Genomic DNA, 21745 nt, shown 5'->3' on the forward strand with positions numbered 1-21745 from the left:
CGATATATCCTCTGTCTATGAGTTACTTTTGCAAGTATCCCATGGAAGGGTCAATATAATCATTCTTGCAACCGGCAATATGACTATTGTTACCAGAGATAATTAGTGCCGGTAATACAGTACCAGGTACAGTTCATCAAGAGACAATTAGAAAATCTAATTCCGCTATATTGACAGTTTGAGTTCTACCTTACATAATGTAGGCTATCTCTATCATATAGTCCATTGGTATTTTGCCAAGTACAGTGTAATTTCCTCTCGGTGATGCCTGATTGGTTAACAGATAATTAGCCTCAATTTACTCGGTATCACCAGCTTAACACAGAGCAACCATTGTACTTCCAAAATGAAGTTAGTGATGGTCAATTCGTAGACTATCCAGAATTAGATATCCAGCAACTATCCGATTCTCCGAGGATGCGCCGTAAGCTAAAGTCATTGCAGCGGCTGAGGCCGCTTCGAAGATACATACCCACCCTATACCCAAAGCCCAACTACGAATTGCTCCAGCTATATCGATTCTTGACTAAATGTCAAGTTACTGGAGCAATTCTCTAAATAGTTCTTACATCTGTAGGTGATTTACCGGTAAATGATAGCCGGTATTAATCTCTCGTGGTGCGTTGCGTTGAGCCGGTAGGTATCATGCAGGCCAAAGTCGGATCTGCAGATCCCAATGATACCATCCTCGAAAATAAGACGAAAAAATCTTTTCAATATCCAGTGAACTGTTTAGCAGATTTAGCAAAAGCTAATAATTGAAAATATATAGATAATATGTTTGTTTTGTATTTTAATAGACGGTCCGGTTGGTAGAGCAAAAGTTAAACGTTAACGTGAGACTCTCGAGTATGAAGGTGAATCAATACGCAGGAATCAATGAATCATGGTATATGGCGTGCGCCGAGCTAAGCCCTTTCGGTTATTGAATATAAACTAGCGAAAAAACCCGAAAACTTCCCCTTCTTCCATCTACGCTGGAGTAGAGAAATAATCTCAAGAAATGACCATGGACAGTCTGACGAGTAGTCTCGAGAGCAACCGAGCCGCCGAGCTCGAGTTTGTGCTCGAGAATTTGACGAAAAAGCTTGTCGAGTACGCCAAGCGAGCCGACAGCCCGGACGGTAACGTTGGGAACCACTATACTCCCCAGGAGCTGAAGAAGAGCCTTAAACTCGACCTGCCCGAGAGCGGAAGCGGCCCAGAGGGTTTGCTCCGGGAGGCTGATCAGCTGCTGGACAACTCTGTAGTTACCTGGAACGAAGGATTCCTCGACAAGCTATATGCGGCGACGAACCCCGTGGGTGTAGCTTCTGATCTCCTGCTGTCAATCCTGAACACAAACTCGCATGTTTTCACCGTCTCGCCGGCTTTGACGCTGATCGAAAACAAGACAGGCCATGAGTACGCTAAGCTGTTTGGGTTTAAAGAGCCCCATTCCGGCGGACTGACCTTCCCTGGGGGGTCCTACTCGAATTCCACCAGTCTGACTATTGCCCGAAGCTACCTGTACCCAGACACGAAGACCAAGGGCAATGGTGCATACAAGTTTGCCATTTTCGCCTCGGCGCATGCTCATTACAGCGTAGAGAAGGCGGCCATTTTCTGTGGCCTCGGCAGCGAATCAGTATTCAAGGTCAAAGTGTCGCCAGACGGCCGGATGATTGTTGATGATTTGCGCCAGAAGGTCGAACAGGCCAAGGCGGATGGGTACACTCCACTGTATGTGAACGCTACTGCGGGAACAACTGTGTATGGGTCGTTCGACGACTTCCATGCCATTGGCGACGTGGCTAGGGAGCACAAAATGTGGTTCCATGTAGACGGATCTTGGGGCGGTAATGTTGTATTCTCCGAGAAGCAGCGATACAAGCTCAGCGGCGTTGAGAGAGCCGATAGTCTTACTGTCAACCCTCACAAGATGCTTGGCGTTCCCACGACTTGCTCTTTCCTGCTCCTGCCTGACAAACGGGTGATGCAGATTGCCAACTCACTGCAAGCCCCATATCTGTTCCATAACCACCGAGATGACGACGATGAGCTGTATGACCTTGCTGATGCTACAATGGGCTGTGGTCGACGACCTGACGCGGTCAAGCTGTATCTTGGGTGGCACTGGTTCGGCCGGGAGGGCTATGGCCAACGAGTCGACCATGCATTCGATGTGACCAAGTACCTTGCGACTCGCGTCAGAGACCATCCAAACTTCGAGCTCGTGTCGGAGTTCCCGCCACCATGTCTTCAGACGTGTTTCTTCTATAAGCCGAGGGGTCAGTTGCTGGCTCAGCCTGAGGAGAACTCTAAGCTTACTAGAGGCATTGTTTACGAGCTGCATAAGAGCAAGAAGTTCCTGATTGATTTCGCTCCTGACGCGCTTGGCAGGGGTGAGTTCTTCCGAGTTGTCGTCAACTCGCCAGTGGTAAGCAGAGAGACTATTGATGTGCTCATTTCTGAAATGGACCGAGTTGGTCGATTGCTTTCTAAGTAACTAATAGATGCATATCCCACCAAATAACAGGCTAGATATAATTATAGGCTGGAGCTAGATGGACGAAAAATTAATGTGTAATCTACTGATAATCTGCTGAGAGAATCTACCAAGAGAATCTACCAAGAGAATCTACCAAGAGAATCTACCAAGAGAATCTACCAAGAGAATCTACCAAGAGAATCTACCAAGAGAATCTACCAAGAGAATCTACCAAGAGAATCTACCAAGAGAGAACCCAGAGACATAGGCTAAGACCGAATAAATAAAACATTTACTATTTACAAGACAGTTCAACACCCTCAATAAAATCTACTCCTTCTTGGGGATGGCGCCAGCAAGAAGCCTCTGCTCCTCTGCCGGATCGTAGTTGCCAGAGGAAAGCTGGGCCAGCTTCTCGTCGTACTTGCCGGTAGACATCCGTCCATTCCCCCGGAAGCGCTTCCGCATGTCCACCATGCCTCTCTTGCACTCCATGAAAGCCATGAGATGAAACCGGCACTGCTCAGGCAGCTCCTGCCTCAGCTTGTCGTCGGTGATGCACTCCTTTGGCGTATGCCGGTCGATCAGCACACACGGCGACCTCTGCAAACAAATCGCCACTTGGTTTCTCTGATCCTTGCAGCTATTCTTGTTAGTCGATTCCTCAAAGCCCTTCTGTCCCACTTACCTCGAGCCCATAGTGTGATGGCGGTGATGATTTTGTCGTTGGTTTGGGATGTGAGCACTCCGATAGACGACCACCGACCATGGAGGACCAAAAGGAGGCACATATTTCGCCGCTCTACGGCGACAACATTCAGAGCAACAAAAAGGTGAGTCTGATTTGGTGGATATCGAAAGGATATGGTGTTAACAGTGGAGGTAGTCTATCCAGTTTGTGCGAAATGTGACTTCGCTGGCAATCGGTATCGGGGCAGGCATTCTTCGCCTCGAATCGCAGTACGGGTTCCTTTTCTACGTGGCGTGCAGTCTGGCAGTGGGCGGTATGATCCATATGTTTGTGGCCCAAGGGAGACCGAAGGAATATGTATTGAAGCCGCTGAACGAGATCTGGCTGGATGATATGCTGTCGGGTCTGTCGAGCTTTGTGCTCACCTGGACTCTTTTCTATGGCTTGGTTGACGCGTAATTGTTATTATATTGCATCTAATGAATGAATTCAACTTTTAGAAGGGCCTCAACAGTAAGTTATGGTCCAATTCGCCGGTATAGAATCTCTCCGCGCAGCGGAGCCCCAGGGGGTTTGGGGGACTGGTCCCCCAAAGACTACTCTTTGGACAAAATCATTGTGGGAGGAGACAACTCTTTGAACGGCTTTCATAGTGAGCAGATATCCGGTGAACTATTATACAAGGATTACATAGGAGTGTCGTAGTATATGCAGGCGAAATCACGTACAGGACGAATTTCTTCGAACTTGATGCATTTCCAAAGAGCTTCCTGGGCATTTTCTGGTCGGGCTGCCCGCTCATATAGCTGCGACAGCAGGTAGAAGCACTCCGAGGAAGTTCGTCCCGGGCGTCGGATAGACAGGACATCGAGCAACCCGAGTGCCCGTGACCGGCCAGCCAGCTCATCCCGCTCGGAAAGGAACAGTTGGCGAACAGGTGGCTCTATGTTTTCTTCACCGTCCCCTTCGCCTTCACCGTCCCCCCAGCTGGTAGAGTACTGGACTACAAGGTGGGCGAAACCCAGAGCAGCCCTGAAATTGTCGCCATCCTCGTCTAGAGCAGCCTCAAACTCTTCCAGGGCATGTACTGGGCGCTCGGCTGACATAAGAATGCCGAGCTCTGCACGCGTCTCGGCTGAAGGCCCGTAAATGTCCTCTGCCTGGATAATCGCTTGTTCAGCTTCGGTGTAGAGGCCAGACCGTCGATACAGTGCTGCGATCCACAGCCAGATAGTCTTGAGCAGCTTAGCCCCATCGCCAGCAGTCACTTTTTGAAGCTTTGCAACCCGACCGCCCGTGTTGATGCTGCCGTTAGTCCCGTTTGTGTTGTTAGCCGTAGGACGGTCATGGCTTCGAAGAGACCTCGAACGCCTGCTGAGTCGCGATATACGCGACTTTGTTGGTGCCAGTTTCTCACTCGTCACCGATGGAGTACTTGCGTTGCGCCCTCGCTGGTCTTGGGGCTTTTCTTTGTTACTATCTTCGTGGTCGGGGTACATTGCAGCGTAAAGGGCCAGCACCTCTGGAACATGCTCCAGGGCAACGCTTGAGCCAGTCGAGGCTTCAATCAGAGCTACCTGAGTCATTTTCATCTGAATCACTTGATGCTTGATGCGGTCGGAGACCGGCCGCTGAAGTTCAATCCCCATAGCGCTATTGATGACCTTGATGGCCGTGTCAAATTCCTCGTGGATCGAGAGAAGCAACGCTAGTAAATGCCACCCCATGATGCTCGACTGATTGTGTATTAGGCCAGTCTTGGTAGCCTGGATGGCCTCGGCTATGCGCCCGCTACGGGCTAGCTGCACGGCGTAGTTTACTTGGACACGCGTGTTGTTTGGGTTGATTTCGAGAGACGACGCGTAGCTTTGCAATGCGAAGCTCATGTGCTTGAGATATTTGGCATAGTCGACTGCCTCGCCGCTGACGAAGACGTTGACGTCTGCTATCGCCGCGTAGGCAGCAGCGACCAGGTTCTTCTGAGCCTCAGTTTCACTACCCCGGAGGCTAGGAATCCACTCCAGCAGCTCAATGGCAAGAGCATGGGCCTTTCGAGCGTCTTTTTTGTAAGTAATCATCAATTCAATCGCCAGCACAAACGCCTTGATGGCCGAAAAATCGTCATCTCCAGAAGCGTTCTCTAAGCTGCCGCCCGTCTCCTCACGCAGTTTGAACTTGCTCTGATAAGCCTCGTAGGTCTTGAAACTGAGCAGCGCTTCGTCGAATAGGCCAAGCGCGGCACACACCGTTATATGGTGTCGCATGATGGAGCACGAATGGAACGTGAGAAGAGCGGATTTCCGCAGAGTAGAAAGGATGCGCTCGGTGTACTGTACTTGGACGGGGTCAGTAACGACTATACGCTCGCCGTCCTGGTCTACGAGGGGAACGGTCTGTTTCCAGTCCCGGATGAGGATGTCAATGTACTCTTCAACAGCCGCATTAGAGTCCGTAGCAGTGGGAAGACGCGATCCCGAGAACAGGTAGTGTTCATACAGCTCAGAAATGGCCTGTAGTTCTTCGCGAGAGCCATCCGGATCCCCCTTCTGCACGAGAGAGGACATGAATACCAGATATGCATTGAGTAACCGCAGCTGACGGTCGGCGACTGCTGGGGGGAGTTGGTCGAGTTGCCGCATAGACTTGGAGACACCCATGTACCCTCTGTATGCCGATAGAATGCGCTGATGGTCATTGTAGGCTCTTGAAGTCACCAGCATGCTATACCGGTAGTACAGCACCTCGGCCCATACCAGCGTTTCATGCGACTCTGTTGATCTCACCAATTCGGTAGCTGAATAAGTGGCAATTGCCTCATCAAACTGCGAAGTCGCCTCTAGGGCCATCCCCAGTACAGCTCTATGCCGGTACACGGCTGCTGCTACGTACCCTCGGGCTGCGGCACCACTGGGCGGATCCAACGGCGTCAACAAGTCAATTGCGCTTCTATACTCTGCCAAAAGCACCAAGGAGTGCCCATAGACGACACCGCGGATATACCTGTCTTCGGTGGACCCAGTTGTTTGCGAATGAATGTCCTTGAGCTCATCAGCGACAGCCCGTAACTGAGCCTTGTCCCTAACACTCTGGGCTGCAAGCCGGTCGGAATTCATCGAAAGGACCTGTGTATACAATATTTCTTCTAATACTGCCACTCTAGCAAAGCTTGCATGTTCTGGAGAGTGTTTGGTGACTTTCCTAGCCAACTCAGGGACACGAGTCCATGCTGAGGAGCCACGGGCCTCGTCCAGTGATTTTAGGTACGTCTCCGCTTTTGAGTTCTAAAAAAAAAACCATCAATTAGTTCAGATCAAATCATATAACCTCAAATTTGTGTTTCGTCTACTTACCGAGACCATGCTATGGGTGTAGTCTAACCCTCAAAAGTCGGGGAAAGGGGGTTTAATGGAGGAATCAAATGGGTTTAGGTGTGACGTCGGCGGTCCCAACAGCCATGCGATCATCATGGTGAGCAAGGAGGTGCACACGCCTGCCGATAGGTTAACTTACTTCACATGTTCCCTTCTATCGTCGGCAGATAGCTGTGCATGGCACTGGACTGAATTATAAACGAATGAAAAAGGTTATACCAGGCTTATTTCTTCTAATTTATAGTTGGCAGTATTTTTATGCCTCTGAGGCGACGGAACTAGGAGGTCTGCGTAGATTTGAGAACGATCCAGGCGTAGTCTCTGGACTGACAAAAAATGATGTCGATCGCTTTTCAGGGACAGATTGAATAGATTAGCGATTACAAATCAGATTCTTGGTAAAATGTCGACAGAGTTGATGGAATTGGTCGGGTTCCTGCATCATGATCAGGCCCAGATCAGGCAGATTGCTTTGGAAAACTTGGTGGGGTTCTCCCAGGGATCTCAGACCTTCATTTTCAAAGGCGAGGACATGCGTCCCGTCAAAGATATCAAGGCTATGATCAATGAGAAGTCTGCGCGGGCCGTGGGTCATGCTCTTAAGATCCTAGTGAATCTCTGTGATGACCGGGCAGTGCTCGATCTGCTGGCATCGGACGAGGTGTTCGTCAAGGAAGTGGCGAACCGCATCACTGATCTCAGCGAAATCAACGCAGATCTGTTCTCCATCCTGCTGGCTAATCTCGCCAAGAACGATCAGGTGACTGTGGTGATGAAAGCCAAGCGAGTCAAGCCAAGGTTGCCTGAAGAGGGTGACAAGAATAGACCGATGCCCATTGTCAAGGATGAGGACGTTTTCAAGTCTGGTAACTTGATCGACTGCCTTATGGACTGCTTTGTCAAGGGCTCTGATAGAAGTTTGAACAAGTACGCGGATTTCAGCTATCTGTCGTATTTCTTCATGGATGTATCCCGGTTCAATGACGGCCGAGGCTACTTTATTACCGAGCAGGCATACGACGGGGTTGTCCCTATCACTAAGCTGCTCGTGTTCACCGCGCACGAGTCAAAAATCCGAAGAGAGGGTGTTGCCTCGACTATTAAGAATTCGCTGTTTGACGTCACGAGCCATGAGAACTTTGTGTTCGACGAAAAGGTTGATATCCTGCCATATCTCCTGAAACCGCTGATAGCGGGCACTGACAAGATCGATGACGAAGAGATGCTCGAACTGCCTGAGGAGCTGCAATTCATGCCCGAAGACAAGAAGCGAGAGCCGGTGCACGATATTTTGACTGTTTTGGTCGAGTGCTTGCTTCTTCTTTGTAGCACCCGACCAGTGCGAGACTACTTCCGTGAGAAGCAGGTCTACCCAGTCATTCGAGAGCTGCATCAGAACGTTGAAGACGATCTGGTACGGGACCCTTGTGAGCGACTTGTTAATATGATTATGCGGGACGAGGCGGACGAAAAGCCAAAGATTGTGGAGGAAGAGGACGATGAAGACGGGGAGATTATTGAGGTATTGTAATTTAGAACAATTGTACGGCTATTATTAATGACACTGCGAACTATGCAACCATTTAATCATCTGTAATAAATATTCTCCAGCTATTCGCTCGCCAGTGCAGGAGCAATGAGAGAGTTAAGCAGACTTGGATTGAACAAAGCTTTCCAACATGACCTGCTGTTTTGTCTTGTACTTATCAAGCAGCTTGGCCAAATGCTGCATCCGTATCCTCATAGCTCGCTCGTCATCACCGTAGGTGTGCCAGGTAGTCCATGCCTTTGATGCCGCCAAATCAAGATCACTAACAGTGTTTGCCAAGTGCTCAATATACTTCGAAGCTACGCCCCTGGTGCTTGCGCTACTTGTCTCACCACCTAATGAACTAGATGCCTGGGCGCTATTGGAGGGCATACCCAGGGGAGTGGTAGATGTAGGAACGCTGTCCAACAGGCGAACAATTCGCTTAAAGGTCCGACGCATTTGGTAAGAGGAAACCGAGTTTTTCTTGTAGAACTCGACAGCTTTCTTGAGGTTTTTAATCTCCTCTGCCTGGCTATCGACTACCGTGTCGCCGCTGCTAGCCTCTCTGTCAATCATGCTGTTTGTAAAGGCGTCCAGTCGCTCAGAGGAGATGTTCCTAACAAACTTCTCAGTGTTGAGGTACATCAGCTGCCGAGAAACCTGTGCGGGAGTAATCGACTTTGTCGCCAGGAGCATGCGCAGCATGTGGGTAATCTCAATGACCGAATCCCCTTCGCTCTTTTCAGTAATCAGCGACTCCTTCTCGCTCAGTACTTGGAAAAGCCTCGACTGGCAGGAGATGAGCTGCATTGCAACGTTGTCCCTCTCCAAGAAAAGGCTGTTATACAGCGTCTTACATGCCTCCAACTGACCTTTAAACCCCTCTTCTGACTGTCTGATCTTGGCCAGCTGTTCTTGAAGAAACTTGTTTTCGTTAACTTGGGTCGTCAGCTCCTCCTTGAGCTGGCTTTTGAACTTATCCTCAGACTCTTGGGTATTGGCCAGTTGTTCGTGGAGAGCCTCGTTTTGTTCAGTCAGACTCTTTACCTCATGCTCGAGGCTGTTAATGTCACAGAGCTTTCTATCGAACTCATCCTTGGACTTTTGTGCCTCTCCCAGTTCTTGCTGGAGACCCTCTATTTCGTCAGTCAGAGCCTCTACTTCCTCCTCGAGCTCCTCAATGTCCCGACTATTAAGCTCCTCGTCATCGGGCTGGGTGTTGGCTTGAGTCCTGGACAGCTGTTGCAGGAGACCCTTGTTTTTTTCCATCAGTATCCCTACTTCCTTCTTAAGCTCCCCAATGACCTGCCTATTGACCTCATCCTCGCATTCTGGGGTCTTGGCCAGCTGCTGTTTGAGAGTATAGTTTTCTTGCATCAGAATCTCTGCCTCCTTCTCGAGCTCCTCATTGGCCTCCCTTATAAGACTCTGATCCCTAAGCAGACTTTTGTACTTCGTCTCCACATCTTTGGCCTTGGCCAGCTGTTCTTTGTAATTATTGTTTGCTTTCCTCAGGTCGTCTGCCTCCTTCTGGATCTCCTCAATCGCCTCATCAATGCGCTCATCCTCAAACTCTTGGATCTCGGTCAGGTATTGTTGGAGATTCTTGTTTTCTTCAGTCAGAGTCTCTATCTTTTTCTCGAGTTCCTCAATGGCCTGACTATTGGGCACATCCTTGGCCGGGGTCTTGGCCTGGGTCCCGGGTAGCTGTTGTTGGAGAGCCTTATTTTCTTCCCTCAGAGTCCCTATCTCCTCCTCGAGCTCCTCAATGGCCCCATTACCGAGTTCATACCAGGACTTGATCATGGCCAGCTGTTTTTGGAGAGCTGTTTTTTCTTCAATCAGAGTCTCTATCTCCTTCTTAAGCTCGCCAATGGCCGGCGTATTCAGCTCACCCTCGGATTCTGGGGTCCGTGTCAGCTGTTGTTCAACAACGTGGCTTTCTTCCATCTCTATGTCCTTCTCGAGCTCGTCAATGGCCTCTCTTTTAAGCTCCTCCCCCCTAACCTGGCTTTTGGACTTATCCTCGAACCGCTGGGTCTTAGCCAGCTCTTCTTGGTAAGCCTTGTGGCCTTCCATCAGAGCCTCTGCCTCTTTCTTGAGCTCGTCAATTTCCTGTCGATTGTGTCCATCCGTGGATTCCTGGGCCTTAGCCAGCTCTTGTGGGAGAGCCTTATTTTCTTCAATCAGAGTCTCTACTTTCTTGAGCTCGTCAATGAGGAAAGGCTTGTTATTCTCTGCCATGCAGTTCATGTCCATGGCTGGATCCATAACCCTGGCGTTTTGTTGAATTTCGTCCATAACATGCAATCTTACCTGATCGAGATACTTTTCAAACCACTGCGAATCAGCCACCGTGTCTAGGTTGGGGTCCATTTGCTTATGGCAGACCAGTTTGGCCCTGTTAAAATTGGGGGAGCGGGGGTTTATATTTGCGAATTTCTCTAGCCAGGGCATTATTGTAATTGCTGGCAATAAACAACTAGAGTGATTGGTCTTTGACGACCAGAATAGGGTTGTGAATTGCTGAGTTTGTTCATTAGCTCATATCAACCCAAGCTTAATTTAATCTTATTCATTAATTATGCTTATCACTTCATTTCATGGCTACTCTCCGTTGCTCGACCATTGTTAATGTTTAAGAGGTACACTTTGCCAGTCTTTGCTCTACTAGTTTTATTACTTATACCTCTATAATGTTGTTCGAATATATGGGTAACTGCGGCGTAAACGTTGAGATGACCCTAATTGATCCAATTGATCCAACTGGTACAAGCACAGTTGCACAATTGGACCATATCCTATTTCAATGCTTTACTTTCTCACAATTATTGCAGAAAGGGCCTGTAATAACAGATAGCTCTATAACTACAATACAACTGTAGTACCTGGCAAGGGCTATAGTCATAACAAAGCTAATTACATAATTACGTTGATAAAATTTGTTAAAATAACATCAACGGGTAAATTAAAGAGCCGCGGGGAAGTGATTTACATGTGATAAGGCGACACACGCACGGACCAAGGTTCACATGCGTCCCGGTAGTGCACTAGTATTGGCTGATTGAACGGAATCAATCCTCGGTGCTGGCATACGAAGCGATATAAAAATCGTTGAAAAGTTTTAAGGAATGAACAAAACGTTTCCCTAAAAAGCCATGTCAGACAAGAAGAAGATTGTACGGCCTAGCGATATTCCGCCTCTGGCCACCGCCTTTTCTGGCGCGATAGGCGGAGCCGTGGCCAATTTATCGCTCTACCCGCTGGCAGTAGTTATCACACGACTCCAGGTCCAGAAGAAGACGAAATCAGCCGAAAAGAAGTATGATGGCATCGTAGACACCTTCATCAAGGTATACGAGGAGGGCGGCATTAAGGAGTTCTACTCCGGGGCTGCCGGCGACACGATCGCAACCATGTCTTCGGCTTTCTTCTACTTCTTCGCGTACGAGGACATCCGGACGCGGCGTGTAAAGTACCTTAAGACGCGATCCGCCTCGGGCCGTGCTCCAGCGACCTTAGGCGTTGCCGAGGAGCTGGCAATTGGCACCGTGGCTGGGATGTTCTGCAAGTTCATCACGTCGCCATTGAACAACATTGTGACCCGGCAACAGGCACAGGGTGCCAAGAAGCCGGTTCGTGAAGTCATTGCTGACATTTGGCGCGACAAGGGCATCACCGGGTTTTGGACGGGCTATCGGGCAGTCGTTCTGTTGTCACTGAACCCATCGCTGACGTACTACTTCTTCCAATACCTCAAAGCTGTTCTCATTCCGCGCAGGCGGAGGGACAATCCGACTAGTACGGAGCTGTTCTTCCTGTCTGCGTGTGCGAAGATCATTGCCACACTGATGACCTACCCGTGGATGCTGTCCAAGACGCGAATGCAGGCGCAGGCCAAGTCTGAACGACGGGAGCCGGTAAAGTTTGTTGTGGGTGAGCCTGAGCAATCGCAGGTGGAGAAGCTCAAGAGCGCTCTCACTTTCAAGGTCATTACTGACGTGACGGACGTTTATAAGAGCGAGGGGCTTGCTGGAGTGTACCAGGGAGCCAAAGGCCAAGTTTTGAGGGGATTCTTTACGCAAGGTATCACAATGGCGACAAAGGACCAGATTTCCAAGCTCATCATATGGTTTTACTTCGTCTTCTTCAGGCCTCTCACCAGCTAATCTTTTTGATTTTGTCCATTATGCATTGCCTCTCATACGCCTTAATTATATAGATGTACCAGTAGCATATTACGGTACTTGTATTGTCGCATTGGTAGAGCGCTATAATAATAATAGTATTGAAATTCAGGCATTACTACCGGTAACACTTATCTCAAGCCTTTCCTTATTTGAGCCTTCCTTTAAATGTAATCTCCGATTGGCATAATCTTAATTCGAAGGTTTGCGAATCGCAGCCCGGGAATTTGCTACAACTGTCGTCAGAGTATCTAAATATAACCTTGAGGGGCCAGCTCCTCAAACTCCTCGCAGTGTTGAAGGGGTCGGTAGCAATTTGTTACCAACCCATTTATAAATACATGATGCTATCATGAAGCATTTCAGACATCCCGTACAATACCCTGGGATGATAAGTGGGTGGTGAAGAGCCTGGACCGATTGATCCCTGACCGGACATACCATGGCGGTCCTTCTCTTCAGGAGGTAAGCGACACATTTGACCAGTCGACACTTCTCGGCACGGAAGGACTCGAAAGGCTGGCTCAATTCCTCAAAGAAGGCCATTGCCCTTTAATCTCCTGGGAGAATTGTTTCCCAGCTCTCCCCCCCTTCTCCCCCTGGGGAAAACCAATCATCAAGGCGCAAAAACGGTACATCTATGGGACACTGATATGGTAATTTCTTATGTTTTGAAAGATTAACATATGGTAGTAGTATATGTGTAGTACGTGACGTCTCTGGCCTTGGCTTCACTAAGATGCGAAAACGCGTATACGGGAATAGACTATTTTATCCACTAAGAGTGATTGATTCAGCCTCTTAGAATGCTTATTCTCTGTGGTAAGTGTAGTGTCAATCGCAATTTTCCAGCATGGTAATTCTATCAACACAATCCATGATATTGGGAAGTACTGCTCGACCTGTTGTAGCTCTTATGTAACACTGCGGGTACAATAATCTTGATTAAAGTGAGATTGTAGTCTGATGTCTAGAGCGGAGAACTAATCTAAGTACATGAGGCTTCCAATACCAGTACAACAAATTTGCAATACAGACAGATAGCTCCGATGTGGTTGTGCAATACGAGAACAAAAAAAGTATTGCCAAAAGCTGGCATTCAAAAGTGCCTGCATTCAAACAGCGCTTACGAAAAAATCTACACGGTTCATTATCGTGGATATACATTATGTAGTTAAGCGGCCACCAGTATTTATAACCCGGAGCAACGGGCGTCGTCCCCAAAGCCAAGACAATAGGTACTTCTACCTTTTTTTACATTAGAATCTATTATACTCAATATCATCACAGACTTTCCATTATAATACCCCGAGATGAGCTCATGCACAAAGTAGATCATTCAACTACACTGTACTGGGTTACTGTTTTTTATTACCCAAGGAAATTTCTCGTGCTATAAAATTTTTGTCATGCTGGTACACTACCCATCTGCAGAGGATGCACTGTTAGTGGTACACTATTGCAGTTACCTATGCAGACGATGCAGAGTACGTATGCTATAAAACTACAGCTAAAATACCCATGTAACTACAGGGTGTAGATGGCGTGAGTCCCCCGTAGGTCTACTTCCGTTTTGTACAGGATAACTCCTAACTGAATCATTTGAACGCCGAAATCTTTGGACGCTAAAGTCCGTGCATGCCAGGGCCTAAATCCCGTTGAATAATTTTTAAATGCTAAAGTCCTTGAAATGTTTAATGAATGAGTGCGGCAAGCCGGCCAAGCGAGCGGCGGGGGTACCGGAGTCCGTGCAGCCGCATCGTTCGTCGGGTATTACCCTAACGATCGCGAAAAATTAAAATAATACCAAATTGTTTCCTGGGTATATCATAGAATTGGAACATCCAGGAACAAGACATTACACCCTCTCTACGATGGCCTACGATAGTCACGGCATGCCATGGGCTCCTATGGTTGTAATACCCACTACGGCTACAGTACTGTACTAAAAATGCAAGGATGTACATGTAACAACATGCAACAATGAAGGACGGCTTGACGCACAATTCAGGGGTAACCTCAGACTTGACTTAGTTGGGAGGGAAGGAAAAAATTACGCCGTCGGAGCAGAGCACCGGCATATGAAATATCCCGGGTGGTGCAGTGCTTGGCGAAACGACACGCACACTTACGGGCGAGGAAGGAAAAATTTACACCGAAAATACCACCAAACGTCACGATGGAGGCTACTGAGGACGCCCGGCTCTCGCTGGTCTCCTTGATCCACGGGTTTCTAGTCTCCAAAGGCCCTGCGGGGCCGGTTCCGCTGGACTTCACCCACGTTATATACCATAGCGATGATCTGCTCGGGCTCATGTTCGCGTGGATCTCGATGGCGCCTCAAACTCTCATTGTCGTTTATTTGACGCTCATCATGTCACGCCGGGAGGTAGAGACGGTCCTCATGTTTGCTGGGCAGGTCGGGTGCGAGGCGGTCAACCAGTACCTCAAGCACGTCATCAAGGAGGAGCGACCGAGATGTAAGTGAAAAAACCTGCTTTAAAAGGCGGACTGTATTTGATTTGCTAACTTGTTTTTTTTGTAGTTGGATATGGCTATGGAATGCCCTCTGCGCATGCCCAGTTCATGGCGTATTATACGACTTATTTGTGTTTGTGGATGCTGTTTCGGGTCCGGCATTTTTCGACCCGCAAGAAGCTGCTTCGCGGGGCTTCCTCGTTGATTTTCTCGGGGCTAGTATGCTACTCGCGGGTCTACTTGTTTTATCACTCGGGCAGCCAGGTGCTGGCCGGAGTAGGGATAGGCGTAGCGGTTGCAATTGCGTACTTTATGTTTGTCGTGCTTCTGAGGGATCTGGGCATAGTTGATCTGCTGCTAGATACCTGGCCGGCGCGGTGGTTCTATATAAAGGATACGGCTGGCGAGAGAGCGAGTTTTGTCCGGGACGAATATGCCGAATGGCGTCGCGATCGCATGAAAATGAAGCTGCTTGTCAAAGTTGAGTGATAGAGCTTTGTTCCTGTTGTTTTTGCTTTTAATATACCTAGATTTTGCTATTCTCTATCATTTATCAATTTATTGAGTGAGCTATGAAACTGCTCGTCAAAGTCGAGTAAAGAGCCTTTTTACTGTGTCTGTTGCCTTTGTAGTATATCGAGATGTGCAACAGCAGAATGCTGACCTCCAAGCTCAGGTTGAAAGCTTCAATCGTGATTCACCCACCTCGCAAGGCTCCTCGCCGCCCGTTCCAGCAGATGAGTCAGGCCCCCAGGATGCCAATACTGGCCCCAAATGTGTCGAACTGCTCTTAGTGTATGCTTTGTGTTAAGTCCTCTACGAAGCAGAGCTCCGGGGGTCTGGGGCCCCCAGGATGTACCAATATGACCGAATGAATTATACTAGTGTCCCAGAAACATAATATATATATATACACGAGTTTTTAAGTAAGATTGTGTGTGTAGGTGTCTAAGGGTCGACGCCGGGGATAGGGATACGGTTGGACTGGTTGATGTAGGCGTTTGGAATGATCTCGACGATCTCGTTGCGCGGGAAACTGAGGAAGGGGATCTCAGTCACCGAAAGGGACATGTAGTATCCATAGAGCACTCTGAGCACCGACTCGTGGGCAATGATGAGCAGGTCGCCCGATATCCTCTCCATCTCCATGATCAACGGCTCCATCCGCACGGCAACATCGTGGTAGGATTCGGCGCGCGGATACCGATGGTGGTACGGGTTTTTCTTATGGTTTTCGTACTCAATCGGGTACTTGGCCTTGAGCTCTGCTTCGGTCAGTACGCCGGCCTCACCCGGGTTCATCAGGTTAAGCTGAGTACGCTGCGTTGTGTGAAGCCCGTGCTTGGCAAAGTAGCTCGCTGTTTCAACGGTGCGCTTCCTCGTTGAGCTCCAAACGGTCAGATTCGATATTGTGTGGAGATTAACCTCGTCGGCACGGATAGTCGACACGGCCCGGGCATCTGCCGAAGAGAGAGGAGTCGAAGTTCCCGAAGTCACGGGGGGAGTGATTTCTCCAGGTCCGCCGTGTTCGGAGCTTCGCTCGTGGTCATATCGAACTTTTCGCAGCAGTTTACGGTCAATGCTCTGATTACGATGCATCTGGAGCACCTTTTCACGCCGCTCTTCAAGATGCCTCGCAATGGTAAGCCACAGCTGCTCTGCGTAGTGCTTTCCGCCTTCAGAAAGCGTCTCATCGCTCTTATAATCGTGATCCGACTTGGCCGTAGAGTGACCCGACCTAGCAAAAAAGAGGGACCCCACCTTGATCTGCGAGTTCATAAGATAGAACAAAATACGGTGGTGCAGGTACCCTCGCTGGGCATTGTTGATAATAACCTTCTCAGCGACATTAATAAGTTTAACATAGCTCAGCTCAGGTTCGTTTACCGGCTCATAATGCGGGATACGTAACTCGATGCGCCTCAGGTAGTGCCGCACCGCCTGGTCAAAATCAATATTGGCATAGTCCGGAGAGGTCAGCTTGACGTCTCGTATGTTGCGGATGACGATAGACTCGTCAGTACACAGGCACTCCACAAACAGCACTGCCACGCCGCGCGCCGTGAGGCGCGCGGCCAACCGCCGCCGCTGCCGAGCCGTCGCATTGACGGCGTCGTAAATGGCCACCTGCCCGCTGTCCGCCTCGAAGAACCGTTCAATGTCGCACATGCACGCCTCGAGCACACGCTGGCGGAACTCGACCGTCGCCGGCGAGGCGTTCTCCATGAAATAGTCGTCGGGCACCTTGAAGTCCGCCGGCGACAGCTGCCGCCGGTAGTCCCCCAGGTGGAACGCGTGCGTCTTGACCCCGAGCCACCGCAGGTACCGTGTCAGTGCTACCGCGTGGTGCGTTTTTCCACGAGCCGGAAGCCCCACCAGCACGATACAGATCTTTCCCGCATGGAAAAGCCGCCCGCTGTCCGTTGCGTACAGCTGGGCCGGCGAGATGTGGCTCTTCGACATCACCGAGTGGATCCCGTCCACCTCCGAGCTACGCCGTCGCTCGCTCGCCACTGGCGCCTCGAGCAGTCCTTCGTTCACTGCCGCCATTTCAGTTCCTTCGTTGTCCGTCGCTTAGTCCGGGGGAGGCGGCGTCGTGGTCTTCCCTCCCGACCCCGGACAACGTGATCTTAGTCAGCGCCTCAATCATATTATGTAACCCCCGCCAATAGCCGCTTGGCGACTGCCCCATGAGATCCTACTGACTGATGAGCATTGTCCTCTATTAGGCAATGGCTAGCGCCCCTCTGCGAAGCAGTGCTCGAATGTTGTAGGAGCGAGTAGTGACTGGGGGGCCAGCCCCCCAGACCCCCCGTAGCTCCGCTGCGCGGAGGGGATTGTTGAATACTGGAATGCTAGGTTCGTGGAGATATCAGATAACCTTCAAAGTTCAAATGGGCTACAGATATGCGGGTCTGATCACCTTGATGCCCATCAGACATCATCTGCAACTATAGACTACGGTCCAACTTAGCCGGTATTCGTTTCGATACTGGAATGCAGGCTAATATACTACCACCAATTGAGTCGGAGGGAAGGGGGGGTTTGGGGGGTTTCCCCCCAACTACGGGGTCTGGGGCAGAGCCCCAGGTTGGATGTGAGGGATAAAACCGGGCTTAGAAAACTTTTGCGCGCTATATGAGCAATGTTATTAAAGGCGTTGGTTATCAGAAACGAAGGATTAAATAGATGCCTGTACCAATTGAGTCTGCAAGCTAGAATCGATTATGATGATGCCAGAATTAGCTAACAACATGCAACGCATTTCTTGTTCACTGAACATAACAGCAGCAGCGTTTTCTTATTGTTCTAGTTCGACAAATTCTCTGTGCTGTCATGTGAAGTCTCTCTCCAAAGTGGGCCATCAAATAATCCCCAGGATATGGTCTAATGGGGCTGTGAAGATGCGGGTCGGAGCATCTAAAGTTGGCTTTCTCTTAACACTCCTAACAATGAATGGCTGATACTGCTCGGTATTGTTGGTACAGGTAATGAATTCTATTGTATTACGGCAGTGAACTGTTGACACCATATTATTAGATACAGCTCTATCTGGAAGCTATGATAACCGCTAGAATAAATAAATGAGCTATACCGTGGTAGTAGTTTGGATAAAAGCAGTTCTCAACTATTATGCTTTTCCTCCTTCTTCTCTCCTCGTCTAATGGTGAAGACTAAAAGTCGTCTTACCCCAACGGAACTCACTGACCGTAATCCCTTGCGCCTGCATCTCATCCACTGCCGAAATTAACTCTGCGTCATCAATCTTCACGGTTAGTTTGGCGGAAGAGTCCCTCCAACCAGGAATTTTCCGTAGGATCTCGTATAGCCGACAAGGGTATTCCGGGTCGTTGTCTAAGTGACTTTGCTGCAATCTGATGCCTAGCGTAGGCGGGGTGGCCTGGAGTCGCGCTTCTCTGAGAAGCTGGAGGACAGCCTTCCCGCGGCCTCGTATATATGCAGGTCTACCCGTGTGACAGCGTCGCTTCCACAGATAGCAGACATAAACTCTCGGGCTGCTGAAGTCACTGGAGTTCTCGGAGACAAGATGAACTTCCACAACACCGTTCGGATGGAACCCCGATTGGCTAGCTGCGTCAGGTCGTGCAATGGCTCGTCTTCACGGCGGGTCAATCGTTGCTCGTCCACCGTATCTACCTCGATGAGATAGACATGGGGGATGAAACAAAATTGTCGTCAAGATCTCGATGGGTAGACATAGTAATCTAAAGGTTAACAACTTCCAAAAACGGGGAAATCAAGCTCATTATATAATCCAAATCGCCCACAGAGCCAGTGTTGTTTTTCTCCACTCGGAACCCCACCAGCTCTGTTGTATAATATGACGTGTAGTCTAGATGGCTATTGCATCTCGACAGGTTATCCTTCGTTCCTATAGCGGTTATAATAAGACTGGTATTGGAGAAAAGATAAATATGTAGACTACCGGTACTTCGAAACTCAATATAAAGGCACTAGCGAGTCACTAGACGTCGCGAATCGGTACGACGTTGTCGACGCCGCGAATCGTTACGCAATTGGTTTCGCATAAGTATCTCAACACGTCGATGTTCCAGTGTTTGTAGAAATTCTGAGTCGCGAGATAATTCTGTCCAAACATTACTTTGACGAAGCATCTCAGGCTTCACCCATGATTCAAAGCTGCTGCTTACTTTGGCAAATTGCCTTGTAATCTGCTTGAGATCAGCGCCATTGCCGCCTATTGCTGACACAACCCGTAGTTCATCAATGCGCAATTCTGGGCCACTTATATGTGGAGCTATATATCCTGGGTGACAGCCAAATAACCCAAGTTTTTATCACAGCTCAGAATAACCTTCGATTGCCTCGCAATTGAACCAAAAGAGATATTGCCTCGAGGAAAATGGATCTTTACTTCGCCAGGTGTTTCAAAGCTATGGATATTGATCTCGGGGTAATTGTTTTTCATAAACATAATGAGCTGATCGAGTACCTTTTCGTCATCTAGTCTTCCAATACTTAAGCTCGCGAGAACGTCAATTGACTCCAGTTCGCCAAGACATTCAGCTGTAATCATGGGTAATTCGACATATAGATCAATAGGGCACTGCCAGTCTAGGTATTTGTCGTTATTCATTTCGTTTATGATTTCACGGGCTATGGTTCCGTTGGAAAAAAAATCGTCACATCGTAGCTTCAAGCGCAATTCTCCCCTAAAAAATTTTATAGCATTAAAGAGTGTAAGAAGATAACGCCCAGATTGCTCTGAAATATCCATCTGCAATTCGGGTATGCGGCACTGGACTACACAATCCATGAGATATGTAGTCGAGTCAGCAACTTCAATTGCTGGAGCCGAATGGAATTTCCACGTCAGCTGTTCTATACAGCCCCGTTTCACCAACGTCTCAAATCGAAGTACTACATCATGAAGATGAAGTTTTCCATCACGTCTTTCTTGAAGGGTGTGTAGCGGAATGCGATACAGTAGATCTTTGTGCTGTATACTCGTGAAGGTCACTTCGTCTTGGCGGTAATCAATCAATAGATGCTGCCACAATTCTGCCTTGATTACATTTATTACTTGGAAGATCAGCATTTTGCGGTGCCTGTTTTTGGATATCGTCAAGGAAAAAGGCATGCACCATATCGTTTCTGTCGACAGACATGGTAGTTGATTCTAGCGAATCAATGCAAGGAGAACAGTCCTGTATTTATAAAAGGGTTGAAGTCAACTTCGTATCGAAAGTTTAAGTAACAAGCAATTGAAATAGTGCATCTGGATAGAGCTTGCTGCTATTTGACATTGCTCTTCCGCACATCGCCGTTATGCGCTAATTGACATCTAACGAAGGTAAAAATGCGGCTCGTCCTAAAAAAAATTCAAGGATAGTTACACAATGCATTACCAACTACACGAAAGAAACGCGTTAATAATCATTAAAGTTATAGAACAGGGAATTCTTTTTCTTTTTTGGGGTGGAAGCTTAATCCTGCTCCTTGAGGAAGGCCTCATAAGCCTCACTGTCCATGAGCTCCTCGAACTCAGCATTGTCGGAGACCTTGATCTTGCCAAACCACGCAGCACCCATTGGGTCCTCGTTTACAAGGGTAGCATTGTCGGCGAGCTCCTGGTTGCCCTCAATGATGGTGCCGGCGACTGGGGCGTACAGCTCAGAAGCGGACTTGACAGACTCGACGGAACCCATAGAGTCGCCCTTCTCGACCTCGGTCTCTGGCTCTGGCACCTCGACGTAGGTAGCCTCGCCCAGGGCGTCGGCAGCGTACTTGGTGATACCGACAAAGGCAGTGCCGTCACCGTGCAGGGCAACCCATTCGTGGTCCTCGGAGAACTTCACTTTCGGGCCCTCTGGCGAGTAGGTGAATGCAATGGACTCCTTGTTGATAGCATTGGACGCGAATCGCAGGCCCGCCAAGAAGGTTGGTCGGGCGACGGCTCGAGCGACCGCAACTCGCGGCACAGCAACTCGGGCAGCAGATCGGAAAGCAGTGGCCAGCATTACGAATAAATTATTTCTGTGGAGAGGGAAAATAGAGAGGAAAAAAAAGAAGAAGAAGCAGGAAAGGAGGAGACGCTCTTTTATGTATCGTTTAAAGGTGGGGACGAGTAAACGGCCTGAATTTTTATGGACCAATGCGATGCTCCAATTTCCAGGCTTATCGGCCCTTTTGTTTTCGTGGGCTTCCCCAGCAATGGTTACTCGGGTATCACTGAGTTCATCTTCACACACCACTTCCAACTTCGGCATTCACCGTCGACCCCCATCGGCGCCCAGCGTTACGCAAGCAATGCTGACGATGGAGCGCTTAAATAACCTTTCATCACCAAATCTACTCCTCAATTCCCTCCTTCATTACTCTGCTAGCCTCTAGTCGGCTCTCTATCACCCTTTTAACTACGTGAATTCATTCCGCCGAGCAGCGAAGGGCTTTATGAAACCGTGTAATCGGCGTGCTGCAATGCATCGCTTCCCCCACTGCACGCCATCTCGTAGTTACCCGGCCGGCCGGAGA

General features: G+C 49.0%; 11 protein-coding genes across 11 annotated transcripts; 5 read left to right on the forward strand and 6 right to left on the reverse strand.

The window, feature by feature from the left end:
* Window positions 1-1003: 1003 nt before the first annotated feature.
* TRVA0_031S00474 (pyridoxal phosphate-dependent decarboxylase family protein) lies at window positions 1004-2488 on the forward strand (the record flags this gene model as incomplete). The annotated part of the gene is made up of 1 exon (XM_076685953.1): window positions 1004-2488. The coding sequence occupies one exon, from the start codon at window positions 1004-1006 to the stop codon at window positions 2486-2488; it is 1485 nt and encodes a 494-aa protein (XP_076539768.1).
* A 312-nt stretch (window positions 2489-2800) lies between these two features.
* On the reverse strand, window positions 2801-3169 carry PET191 (Pet191p; the record flags this gene model as incomplete). The annotated part of the gene is made up of 2 exons (XM_076685954.1): window positions 2801-3113; window positions 3159-3169. 2 exons carry the CDS (start codon window positions 3167-3169, stop codon window positions 2801-2803), a joined length of 324 nt encoding a protein of 107 aa, XP_076539769.1.
* Window positions 3170-3237: 68 nt separating this feature from the next.
* Window positions 3238-3620, forward strand: EMC6 (Emc6p; the record flags this gene model as incomplete). The annotated part of the gene is made up of 2 exons (XM_076685955.1): window positions 3238-3303; window positions 3357-3620. The coding sequence occupies 2 exons, from the start codon at window positions 3238-3240 to the stop codon at window positions 3618-3620; spliced, it is 330 nt and encodes a 109-aa protein (XP_076539770.1).
* A 227-nt stretch (window positions 3621-3847) lies between these two features.
* Window positions 3848-6520, reverse strand: YPP1 (Ypp1p; the record flags this gene model as incomplete). The annotated part of the gene is made up of 2 exons (XM_076685956.1): window positions 3848-6442; window positions 6512-6520. 2 exons carry the CDS (start codon window positions 6518-6520, stop codon window positions 3848-3850), a joined length of 2604 nt encoding a protein of 867 aa, XP_076539771.1.
* Window positions 6521-6935: 415 nt separating this feature from the next.
* On the forward strand, window positions 6936-8063 carry HGH1 (Hgh1p; the record flags this gene model as incomplete). Its single annotated transcript, XM_076685957.1, has 1 exon — window positions 6936-8063. One exon carries the CDS (start codon window positions 6936-6938, stop codon window positions 8061-8063), a length of 1128 nt encoding a protein of 375 aa, XP_076539772.1.
* Window positions 8064-8177: 114 nt separating this feature from the next.
* On the reverse strand, window positions 8178-10439 carry TRVA0_031S00584 (uncharacterized protein; the record flags this gene model as incomplete). Its single annotated transcript, XM_076685958.1, has 1 exon — window positions 8178-10439. The coding sequence occupies one exon, from the start codon at window positions 10437-10439 to the stop codon at window positions 8178-8180; it is 2262 nt and encodes a 753-aa protein (XP_076539773.1).
* Window positions 10440-11221: 782 nt separating this feature from the next.
* ANT1 (peroxisomal adenine nucleotide transporter 1) lies at window positions 11222-12232 on the forward strand (the record flags this gene model as incomplete). Its single annotated transcript, XM_076685959.1, has 1 exon — window positions 11222-12232. One exon carries the CDS (start codon window positions 11222-11224, stop codon window positions 12230-12232), a length of 1011 nt encoding a protein of 336 aa, XP_076539774.1.
* A 2197-nt stretch (window positions 12233-14429) lies between these two features.
* On the forward strand, window positions 14430-15217 carry CAX4 (dolichyldiphosphatase; the record flags this gene model as incomplete). The annotated part of the gene is made up of 2 exons (XM_076685960.1): window positions 14430-14730; window positions 14796-15217. The coding sequence occupies 2 exons, from the start codon at window positions 14430-14432 to the stop codon at window positions 15215-15217; spliced, it is 723 nt and encodes a 240-aa protein (XP_076539775.1).
* Window positions 15218-15676: 459 nt separating this feature from the next.
* TRVA0_031S00650 (bifunctional fructose-2,6-bisphosphate 2-phosphatase/6-phosphofructo-2-kinase) lies at window positions 15677-17278 on the reverse strand (the record flags this gene model as incomplete). The annotated part of the gene is made up of 1 exon (XM_076685961.1): window positions 15677-17278. The coding sequence occupies one exon, from the start codon at window positions 17276-17278 to the stop codon at window positions 15677-15679; it is 1602 nt and encodes a 533-aa protein (XP_076539776.1).
* Window positions 17279-19508: 2230 nt separating this feature from the next.
* On the reverse strand, window positions 19509-20351 carry TRVA0_031S00672 (uncharacterized protein; the record flags this gene model as incomplete). Its single annotated transcript, XM_076685962.1, has 1 exon — window positions 19509-20351. One exon carries the CDS (start codon window positions 20349-20351, stop codon window positions 19509-19511), a length of 843 nt encoding a protein of 280 aa, XP_076539777.1.
* Window positions 20352-20697: 346 nt separating this feature from the next.
* Window positions 20698-21231, reverse strand: GCV3 (glycine decarboxylase subunit H; the record flags this gene model as incomplete). Its single annotated transcript, XM_076685963.1, has 1 exon — window positions 20698-21231. The coding sequence occupies one exon, from the start codon at window positions 21229-21231 to the stop codon at window positions 20698-20700; it is 534 nt and encodes a 177-aa protein (XP_076539778.1).
* Window positions 21232-21745: the final 514 nt, after the last annotated feature.

This window comes from Trichomonascus vanleenenianus, assembly GCF_965637985.1.
Source record: "Trichomonascus vanleenenianus strain CLIB 3782 genome assembly, contig: TRVA0_031S, whole genome shotgun sequence".
NCBI lineage: Eukaryota > Fungi > Ascomycota > Dipodascomycetes > Dipodascales > Trichomonascaceae > Blastobotrys > Blastobotrys vanleenenianus.